General features: G+C 34.3%; 2 protein-coding genes across 2 annotated transcripts; one reads left to right on the plus strand and one right to left on the minus strand.

Annotated features, from left to right (window-relative positions):
• Positions 1–3,003: 3,003 nt before the first annotated feature.
• LOTGIDRAFT_152656 (hypothetical protein) lies at positions 3,004–6,119 on the plus strand (the record flags this gene model as incomplete). The annotated part of the gene is made up of 4 exons (XM_009053179.1): positions 3,004–4,077; positions 4,435–4,500; positions 4,855–4,944; positions 6,027–6,119. 4 exons carry the CDS (start codon positions 3,004–3,006, stop codon positions 6,117–6,119), a joined length of 1,323 nt encoding a protein of 440 aa, XP_009051427.1.
• A 1,101-nt stretch (positions 6,120–7,220) lies between these two features.
• Positions 7,221–12,022, minus strand: LOTGIDRAFT_228218 (hypothetical protein; the record flags this gene model as incomplete). The annotated part of the gene is made up of 4 exons (XM_009053180.1): positions 7,221–8,711; positions 9,195–9,343; positions 9,814–9,873; positions 11,963–12,022. The coding sequence occupies 4 exons, from the start codon at positions 12,020–12,022 to the stop codon at positions 8,624–8,626; spliced, it is 357 nt and encodes a 118-aa protein (XP_009051428.1). The 3' UTR covers positions 7,221–8,623.

Below are 12,022 nucleotides of genomic sequence, written 5' to 3' on the forward strand. Positions count from 1 at the left end.
TGCAAAAATATTGCCCATAAGATATTCAAATTAAAAGATACTTTTAACGTCTACTTCAAGACTCTGAGAGCATGAGGCAATGAAAATACAACGGGCCTTGATAGAATGGTCACACATATATAAATATATCGGTTTCATTTATTCCTCAATGTTTTGACATGGACTTTAAATCCGCTGGTATGTCAAAACCTTTAAAGCTGTAATTTTGTGAAAAAATGTGGAAAATATCTATTATTATGAGATCAAATATTTTGGTCCTAGCTTTGATTATGTATTAATAATCCTGAAATGAAAAGACAGTGTTATCGTTTTTTCTTAGCCAACTGATACATTTTGACTTCCCCTGCTTGACCAATTAAGCTTGTTGTTTTGATCACATTTATTCTGATGTATGGAACTGTATTCAATGAACACGAAACAGTTTACAATCAACATTTTACACAGGTGAGTAGATGTGAACAATGAGCACATCATCATGACTTCTTTATTTTTAAGTGAGAGAGAATCCCAAGCGACATGTACAATATAAAGGCAATTTAAGGCAATACACAGGTAATCTGTAATAACGTCCTCCTGCTGAACATTAAAAAAGCAATAAATGACAGAATATCCGAAAAACTAACCATGACAATTTATTGCGCAAATCATTTTCACTATCAAAAGGTTCACTTAAATCGCCGGAAAAAAACCCATATGCCTCTAATTATATTTGTACATTTTCTTTGTATTTGTCACCCTTTTACTCATACTTTGAGGTATACGCACTCACGTTACCATTGTTGTGGTACTTATGGGCATTAAACTTGGTCAGTTCAGCAAGTACATATTCAATCTAAATGTCTTCCTAATTTTATTGATGTTCCAAATTACCTTATGAATAAAACTTACGTGCGCAATGGAGTGTAAAAATATACAAAAGTGTTGAGAATTGTAGAAACAATTATTGATAGTGAAGTGATTAAGAGGCATTACAATAAGTGTTTTCAATAGACCGCGACCAATTATATAATATTTTATATTGTAGCTTTGCCATCAACCAATTTAAAAAACTTGAAAATATTTATGTAAGTTTGGATGAACTGTGTAATCCTCAGAAAGGTGTTAATGACCAGATTCACGGAGAAGAAACCACAAAAAACCCAAATGAAATGAAATGTCTTAAATTTGGCTCTAGACAAAGTAATCAAATATTCATACTGCCGAAAATTTCAAATAGTTCACAAGACAAATATTCAAACTTGCATCGTGAATATTGTGTTCTCTTTCCTAACCAATTGGCTCCTTAGTTCACTGCTACATTGTATTTTACAATGATAAACGTAAGATGTTCACTTCCGGTCACTATACTGGGTCCATTCGACAATTCTCGGCAATGTCCGTAAGCTGATTCTTACTCGGTAATGAATGGTGAATTCCGTTGTGTCTTCTTGGGCGAGACTCTTCACATCCGGTCCAGTGATAGTAATATTCCAACCTAAATATATTCCTTGAATTGAGAAACTTTGGAGATAAATCTGACACTACATAATTTATGTATTTAATGCTCTATTGTGACTACTGGTTATACAATGATACATTTAATTAATAACTTTGAATACATATCTTACGGATGGTTTGTTTTCATTGACTTTGTTTACAAACACTTGAAGTCTGGAACGACCAGCCTCTAATATTTAATTTACCAGAATGACGTGACAATATTGACCTAGAAAAATAAGACAATTTTATGGATAGATACTTCTGGTATATTTATTTCTTCAATGTTTCAATGTGGTTCTCACACCGTCATCAGGAATATAATATATTGACATAGATCCGATAAGAAAATTGGCCATTCATTACCATGATATGTTGCAGAGCGCAAGCGTAACTTTGACGGAGGCGGATGGTACTTGGTGCCTCCACCTAATAATTCATAAAACCCTACTGAATACAATAGGCTAAAGCAGGCCTCACACTACACAGCACACTCCAAGGCATAGTAGTACAAACATATTGATCGTATCGCAGGCTATCGTGTAATCCATCCCCTCACTCTACATGACAACTTAAGCAATGTCGCGAGCCAATTTGCGTCATAAATGTTGACAAAAATGGATTCATCGGATGAAGATGAAGCCTTGGCTCTTGTCGTACATGACCGTGTGTCGTAGCGTGCGTACGTTTGTGCACAACATCGTAGCGAAATCGCACAGTGTGAGGCCTGCTTAAGCGCCCAATGGTTTTTTCTTTTTTGCTCTTGATTTATTGATTAGAATATCATACATCGTTTGATTGAATATTTGAAATGGTGAATGGATTTTCTGCTTTCCTCGAGTCTACTTCAAAACTACTCACAAAATGTTCTGGAAATATTTTTAAAAACCACACATAACCAACGTCCCTCAATAACCCTAATTCAAAGAATTCAAAGAGTTCCAAGCTTTTTGTTCCAGATCTATATGTTGATTTAAAGATCTTAAAGGACTTCGAATCAATTTGCTTTTACGTTACCACCCCAGAAATCGTTAATAAAAGATTACGAAGCCCAACATTTGAAACATGAACGGAAAAGGGACTAGTCACGAAAAAAACGTTTTGAATTATTCTTAATCTCGAAATAGCCAGTATATATCGAAATATATTGATATTTTATTATAATGTTTCTGATTGAAACACTCCATTGATTACTAAGATGATGAATTTCCTATTTGGCCAATATTGGATTTTTTTTTATAACAACCGCGAAGAGAAAACCGAGTTAGATTATCTGATGGCAATAATATGAAACTTTCTAACTACTGACAGGTTATTGCTGTAATGTTATGATTATATTTTAGAAACAGGCATTGGAATTCTTAATTTATGAACTCTACAATTTATTAGTTGTGTATTGCACAGACTTCTTCAAAGCTGATTTTGGTATAATCTTTGGTTTGTGTGTAGGTTTTTGAAGTTTGCCTAAAGGATTGGTCGGTTGGAATATACCAGCATTAAGCTTATGTGTGACCAGATGCTCTAAAAATGCCGTCTAATAGGATTTTCGTTGTCCGCGAAATGCGACATAACAAAGTAATTCCTATCAACACGGACTCTAATGACATATCTAAGGATGAGCTCAAGGATGAATTAGCCGAGTACATCGAGAAGAACCAAGGCCTTGACATCGAATCACCTTATAACGATTCAGAATTTTTCCGTAGCATTAAACCCGTTATTTACTTTCTTCGAGTGTTTGGGTTATTTTTCAAACGTTATAAATATAATGGGAAGTGGCAGACGGATGGATGGATTATCATGTGTATATTTATGTGTTGTATTCAATTGTTCAACTTGGCAAGATCTTGTTTAGTTTATAGCGGAAGTGACGAATTTGATGAATTGCTATTTTTCAAAATCCAATCTACTATATGGACTCTTGAAAACGCCGTAAAGATGCTCGGCCTCATGTATGCCCTATTCAAAAAGAATAAACTACCCTTGTTCTTCCAGTTATGGACAACAACGTGTAAAGACAAACCGTTAGGAAAACATTTGAAAGCTGTTATGAAATTTTCACTGATGATATCCACGAACTTTGTCATCGTCAATATTTCTAGTTTGATTTTAGCGTTTTTAGCAGTGCCCGAATTGGGGGATCTGTTTCTTCATGCTACGTGGCCTGGGATCGTTGGTTCTTCCAACAATCTCATGTTTAAAGTCATGTTCACGATATGTGTTTTCGTGAATTCTGGCATAGCCATGTATTCTGTGGCCTTCATGATAGTGTTATGCTTTGCTTTATCTAGAGAATTCTATGAAGTAACCGATGAAATCAAATCATTTGTAGAGAAAGATGGTGGATTTTCTGGTGATCTTGAATCTATTCGATTGCGTCATCAAGGGTTATGTAGGATGACTAACATTCTTGACGATAGTTTTATGGTCGTCATCGCTATTGTGTATATTGCTGATGTTCCTATGTCGTGTATTATCTTATATAATGCTATCTATGTGCAACATACTTTGGCATTAACTTTACTGAATGTATTTTGGATGGTTATTTTGATGGTTCATATGACAATTGTATCTATTGTTTGCGCTCTTATCAACGTCGCTGTAAGTAAGGGTTTTCTTTAGTAGTTTATATGATTAATACCATATCACGATCAAAGGTAATTCGATGGCAGGATTGTCAATATAGGATATGGAAACTCTTATATAATATCCAGTCATTTTTCGTCTTTTTCAGTCACGAAAATATTGCCCACATAATTTACTCTTCTTAAAAGTAGTAAAATGTACTTTTTTCCAAATTCATAATTAATAATAATTGTGCCCATAAAAGTTCTGAATGTATTTGCTTGATCCGAAAACAAATTTCCATATATCACAAAATCACAATTTTCCTTCACAAAATGCCTTTTTTGTCACTCTCAATAGTTTTGAATTTTAGAGCTCCCAATTTTTTTCCAGGCGCACACACCTTTGGAAGAACTGTACAGAATATCAGCTTCACAGCTTCAGAATCAACAAATTCAGGTAAAAGAGTACTCACTATTAAAGCCGTTTCTTTTAATTTAATTTGCCAGTTGCAACCTGGTAATTCTGCTTCAGAGCATCATAAGGCTATCGTACTGGGGATATCTGGAAACATTGCGTTGCATTGACGTTACAATAGCTTGTTTGTATATAACATTATTAATTTAGCATATAAACATGGCTGTTTAAGAGGAATGCAGACCCGAATCACCTAGATGCCGAGAGTGGAACGGTCTAACTGGCCTGTCCTTTCGTCTTATTGAGTAAGGTGGAGCTAGACTTAAAAACGAAGAAAGTTTCTGACCCTTACTCGAGATCCTAAAGAAAATGATCTGTAATCTGTTTTTCTTGCAGTTAATTATGTTTATGAACCGACTTACTGGGGGTGAGGTTGGATTAACAGCTATTAAAATGTTTATTATAAATAGACCAACTATACTAACAGTAAGTATAATCTGCTTCGTTAAAACTAAAAAAATTCTTTGTCCGAACTCTTCCCATTTTACCAGATACAAAACCTTGCTGATTCTCAGGATTTTTTTTTGGCTGAAGATTTTTTTGCTCATGTGAATATAGTTGATTTTCAGTCATGTATGTTTATTCTTTTTTACGGTGTTGCTTGATGATATAAATTTATTTGCAATATTGTGTTCTATTCAACATGATTTGAGCTAACAATTGTAAATGAATAGCAAGGTAAATGGTGTTGTCCAATACTTTTCATATTACAATCCTCTGGATAGATGATATAAATCTCGGGACTTTAATTTCGAGATACTGAAAAGTTGCCGGGAATTCTTCTAAGCTGATTATATCTGGACACCCGGATTTTTTATTTGGTCCTGATAACGCTACATCATTTAATAAAGCAGCGTCATATAGTCTTATCAGACAATTAAATGAGTTATAGTGAGAGATTCAATTCGAGCTACTATCTTTTGTGCAATATTTCATCAATATTCAATATCTAAATAAACAAATCGATGATCGATTATTTGACAGTAATTATGAATCTACACAAAATTACACCACTTATCGAATAACTTATGAATAATGCCAAAATACAAGATTGATAAATAAATAAGTCTTCTTATGGACTTTTCTGAAAATCAATGCCCTAATTCCAAAAAACAATAACTTCAATATTTGATGAAGGTCATACAAGACGGTATGACGCTTGGTGGTAGTCATATACAGAAAAAGTCCATATGATGGCGAAGTTTTCGATTTAGAATCATATACAAATATACTATCAGTTTTTTTATTCTATGACTTTATTAGACATAGCTCACAAATAATTTGCATTTTCATTGAATTTTATGCATTGTGCTCTGACAAAATACTACTAGTCAATCAAATATTTATGACAAATAACTGCCAGCGGTATAGCTTTTAGGTGTGTGTGTGTGTGTGATGGTGCGTTTGTAGGGGGAGGTGTACACAATTTGGTTTGATGAGCGAATGTGACGACAAAAATAGTCACAGACCAATTATTTTAATGTTATCTTGAAATCTTTTATTTCTAGGTAATTGGTATGCTCATCACATATTTTGTATTACTGGTTCAGTTTAAAACACCAGCAACCGCAATTTGCCATTGTAATTCAACATCGTCGTAATTTGAGTGCTGTTCAACTCCGAACTTGACAATTCAAAACTGTGTATTGTTTAATGTATGGATAGCGTTGTGATTCATGTGATTCGGAGATCCACCCAACGCTAAGAGATTCAAAGAGACATCATTTGTTGGTAGATTTAGGAGCTTCATTTGGTGTTGGGACACATGTTGTTGCCGTTCGGGAATCCATAATAGGAGTGTCAGATGTTGGCAAATCTAAATTGTTCAAATATTGGCTTCTTTAGTTGATAGATTTAAATCACAACCACCCGCATCATTTTTAGCAATAATATAAGTGCACATTACTATGCTTATAACAGTTTTTCTGCACCTCCACAAGAAAGCTTTTCTGAACAAAAAGAATTGTAGGATTTTAAAAAGAATTAGAAATAGTTGAAACTGAACCATTAATGTGAAAGCAAATATCCTGACGACTATGTCACTTTAGAGTCGAACTAAAGTTTCGTATTATGAATGGATATTATCAGACTCAAAAAAGGATATTATCATTGTGTTATGCATCACCAGAGGTAAACTTAAAGTTAAAAATACGAAAAAGGAAAACTAATCTTTTTATAACCTGAAGCTTACCAGTCACCCAAAACGACGATCAAATTATATAATTAACATGAATTAATGCTCCTGTTTTCTGCATTTATTTAAGTAGAAAATTAACTGTGCTTTTAAAATGTAATTGAAAAAAGCCAAAAAAAAAAAAAAAAAAAAAACGAACGTTTTATCTCAAAAAACCCTTAATATGTCGCCTTCCTTTTGCAGAGCTAAAATTTTCCGATACATATAAATTCACACAAGAGTAGAGCTGAACTGGTAAAAATTTCCCACCTCGCACCCTGTGATCTCAGAAATATATGATACCTTTTCGATTAACCATCAAATGAATATTGTTCTTCCAACAATGAATACACACGTATTGCATAGAGAAATTAAAGATGCTAAGAGGTGTTTCATTGCACGTCACCTCGCCTTCATTAATCCACATGGTCAGAAAAGTAGCACGTAAAACTCTATTCATTTCATTTCACTTGCACGTTGGGGTAATCTGAACACATATAGATAGCAGACTTATATCAAGACACACAAAAATGGTAAAATATAAAATTTATTTAAAATGGACGGATTAATTAGTGAGGGCATAATTAGTAAATATAGTAATCTACATCAACTTAAAATTTACAATACTATTAAAACGTTGCGAATAATAACGGGATCATGTAAACCTCAGTTCATACAATGACTTGGTTCATCAGTTAATGGATTTTATAGATGTCCAAGGTCTTGTTCAGTAAGGGATTGGGTCACATATAGGGGTATTTCTGTGTAAACTAAGTGTTTTCTTTCCGTTAAGATTAATATGAATGAATTATGATAATTCAATAACAATTTGCACTTAAGGTCTCATCAAACAGGAAATACGTTCTAGCTACGCTGCTACTGCTACTGAAAATTGGCTCAGTGCCTGTTAAGGTCGCCATAAGCGCAGAATAAGAGTGTAGGACACGCTAGGCGTCGTGCAATTGTCGCCACTATTCGAATCACGGCGTTTTGTTTTGGACGCTGCAAAAACGTTAAGTTTGTAATTTTTTTAAGAACTTATTCTCCAGTTTTCTTCTGGTTAGTACATTTCCAGTCGCTGAGAGCAAATGGTCACAGTCCTGTGTGACGGGGTCACAGTCCTGTGTGACGGGGCTATCACTATCCGTAATGCATGTTTGCAAAGAGCCACAGTGATAAAAAATGCGATCCGAGGTATCTTCACTGTAACCTTCTTACACTTCTTCAATCGTGGGTCATATCATTGGTAATGAAAATATAGTATAAATCTGTTACATTTACTTATATGGGGTATATATACATATAAAAGCAAGTTCACCATCATAAACAGTTTGGGAAATGTCGGATTGGTAAATGTGATTCAAAATTTTGGTCAGATTTGACAAAATTAAAGAATGTTCACACAAATCCGACATCCCGATCAACAAAAAACATAATAACAAAATAACACAACGCCACTCAAGACAAAAATGTACATCAAGAGTTGCAAATTATTAAAGGAATTACAAGTTATTTCCTAGACCTGAATGTGTATCGGGGACATTTGCACCATCTGTTGTTTACTTGGTGGTAAATACAATTCCTGAACAACAGTTTGCCTGCGTTTGTTACGTCATAATCTGATCAAGATTAATTAACTTGGAGAATTGAGTGTCCGCGATACACATAAAATTTTTGCTATAATATAATATCGCTGTAATAACTGCCGTATGAAAATTAAAAGTAATTAATTAGCCTGCCATTACCTGACAAAACTCATCTTTGTTTTAGTAGGTAGGTCTACACTGCAAATATTGTATATGTAGCTTCGAAATAATCGACTTTTTGAATTCATATGTACCGACATTTTTTGACCTTTTTCACAACACAATGTAAGTGTGAACATAAAAACGAAAATGTTAGCTAATTTCGCTGTATTTAACAATTTATTGTTTAAGCATAATTTGGTTGAGCGTGTTTCCACGGTGAAAATTTGACGGGATTTTTCGGTCGAAGTCTGTCAATATCTCCACCACCACATCTGAAATGATAAAATTAGAAATTTCCAAATGAAGAAAGTTTAATTAGTCACAGAATAGTGTTTCCGAACAATCCTAATCTACTCGATGAATCCATGACTTTGGAAAAAATTTCCCACACCACTTCACCAAAAACCAAACAACCGTTGAAGCAAATATTCTGCTATTTTTTATGTCTTTCACCGCAACGATTTCGAAAGACTTCACAGGGTAAAAACCGTTACCATAGAAATCAGTTAAGCGATATATTGAGTGGATTTGATATTTTCATTTTTCATTTTCTTAATAAAATTTCTTTTTTTGTAAAATTTTGCTCGAGACATTTTCCTGATTTGCCTGGATGTAGTTTCGGGCCTGGTTGAGAAGAACATTGACAGTAACTCACATACTATCGGTCTCCTGGAGGAATATTGGCCTTTTAGAATACGGATTAGTTTCGGATTATTTATTGCAAATTGACCTTCATAACATTTATCGGTACTCACTTTTCGAGGGTTAACTGTAACATGTTGCCTGCACTCTTAATCAACTGATGAGCTTGCATGTGAGTAAGGTGTTGAGCATTGGTATTACCGATACTTAATATAATATCACCAGCACTTAAACAATGACTAGCTGGTGACTGAGGTTGAACCTGAAATTATAAAGTTTCAGCCTTTTTTAGAGGACCAATTCGTACCCTCAAAATTCGGGAGAAGGGGTTTAGTTCTTTTGCGGTTTTCTTTTTCATAATAGAATTCCTGTACTAGAGAGCATGTACTAGTAATGATACTACCAACCGAATCTACAGAAACCATAAGTTGAATCTAGTTCCACATGTCTCCTACAGGGCACCGAAGCATGTGACAAGATAATAGATCCTGACAGTATACCAATCCTCTTTGCAACAAACAAAAAACAGCCATTGGCCGCATGAACATAGACAAGATTGCATCGTTAAATGACACCGAAGAATTTCAGAATGAAAAACATAACATTCTGAACAGTCAATAATCAGATGATGAAAGATTAAAATGCAAAGACAAAATTTTGATTTCAAATTTACACCTGTTATCTCATTATATTTCCGTCTGGATTTAATTCTTAATTTACAGTTAAACTTACATTCCCGGTTATAATATGAGCGGAGGGCAGTAAATAAGTACTGTCAACTTGTGTAAGTGTCTGAATAAGAAAAGGATTGATGCAGATATTGATTTTGTTTACTTTTCTCAAATAAGGACGTACTTGTAATAGTTTATTGCATTGATTGATTTTTAGATGCTTTCAAATCATCAATATGCTTCTTTGTTCATTATGTTTCCTTTTCTTATGCTAGTTTTCAAGCAGCTATTAAAATGAATAAAGCAATCGATGTCGTTATCAATTTGAATACTTAAAGGGCACATATATCGAAATTTTCCTATGAAAAATTGGGTTTCTTCTAACACTATTTTACTTGCCCCAGTCCCATAATTTTAGAAATTTGCTTTTTGGACGTAGATGAAAATACAGGAATAGGGATCAAACAAAAACAAAGGATAATGGGAGTTATCTCCCTTTAGACACACAATTTGGTAATCCATAGTTGGATGAGTAGACCAGTAGTTAAAATCTTATCCATTTCTGTTGGTTACCAGGTTTACTTACTAAAAATTACTGCACTTAAAAGCCAGTAAATTTTATATAAAGTATAAACAAAGAGACTCAATAACCTTTATATGAATAACACATAAAGTCTTCAACTTGAGAATTAGAATCAGGCATTGTTCACAGGGTTGAACTACTTTCACTTTGTGTCAGTGTCATCTGATATTGGTTCAACATATCCTTATTCAGTGGGTATGAATTTACAAGGCTTACTTCCAACCGAAATAGAACTTGAATTTTAAAGAATACACAAGATTTCCCCTTTAAAAGTGTATCTGGGACACTTAAAATAAGTTTTTCCATTTCCTATTCAAAACAAGCTCAATTAAGACGACACATTTCAAGGTAATTGGTGAAATTACTAGCTCAGGTACAAATACAAAGAAGAAAAAGAAACCTCGATTCGAATTTATTTAATGGCAATAATATGGTGACACGAAGATAAATATCACAATGTTCACAAGTATAAATTGTGTTGGAAATATTACACGTTCCAATCTTCGAAAAAGTCACATATAACAAATGTTTGTAATGACCCTTCCAACGAAATCGAATGCACTTCATAAAAACTGTCACGTTCTCAACGCATCTTTAAGTGACGTATTATTATGTTGAATACAGAGCATTTAGTTGGTAATAAAATATCGGATTGATTTTATTGCAAAAAAGGCAATAGGAAGTTATTGATAAATTGATTTTTTAAAATGGAATAAAATTAGTAATATTCATTTTAGTTACATTTTCCTTTTTTTACACTCCGGAAATATATCCTTTTGAAAAGTGTGCTTTTCGTTTACGTATTACTATTTCAAGTACGATTTCAAAGTATGTTTCATAACAGATAAAAAGTAGAGGACATGTCAGAAAATAAGAGATCAAAGTATAATGTCGCTTGTAAAATGAAATTCACCAACACCACTTTCATGACAGACAGGAAAACGCATGGTAAAACTTTGCTTCGTATGGTAAGGGAGGGGAGATAGTTGTTTTGTCTATTGATCTCAGTTTAATCAATATATATATATATATATATCTTAAACACATGTTGCACATATTTTAATGATTTAAATAATGCTCTCAAAAGAAACTTTTCTTATAAAAAGTGAAATGAATGTAGTTTTACGTCCTACTTTTCTGCACCAAGTGAGCTAATGAAGACGGGCAACACCATGCAGGGTGCAATGAGAAAAATTTGGCCAGGACAGCGGCATAAGTCTGCTCTTTTCCGATTTCCAACTGTCGAGGGGTCTTTAACGTGCAAAGTCTGTAGCAAACGAGGCTTCGGTTGATTGTCCCAACCGAACGACTAGACGCTTATTCCATGCCACGACAGGGGCCGGAATTGAACCCCGGACTTTCCCGTCTACAGAGCAAGCGTCTAACTCACTGACAACACCGCGACACCGCAAGATACCAGATTGATCCGAAGATACAAAGCCAAACCAAATCAAACCATCCATTTGTAGCCATCTGCGAAGTGGCAACCAGACAACCAGAACCAACAACGTACTACGACACCACCACGTTGCCACAAGGTCGCATGTCCTCATTCAATGCACTGAATTGAAACCCGCTCGTAAGCCACTGACACAGTATACCTGGAAAGCAACGGCATACCACTCACCATACAGTTTTTGCTCCACCCAAGGACCACTGGTATACGATAATGGAACTCGTCTTCCAT

Source organism: Lottia gigantea, assembly GCF_000327385.1.
Source record: "Lottia gigantea unplaced genomic scaffold LOTGIsca_2, whole genome shotgun sequence".
Classification (NCBI taxonomy): Eukaryota; Metazoa; Mollusca; class Gastropoda; family Lottiidae; genus Lottia; species Lottia gigantea.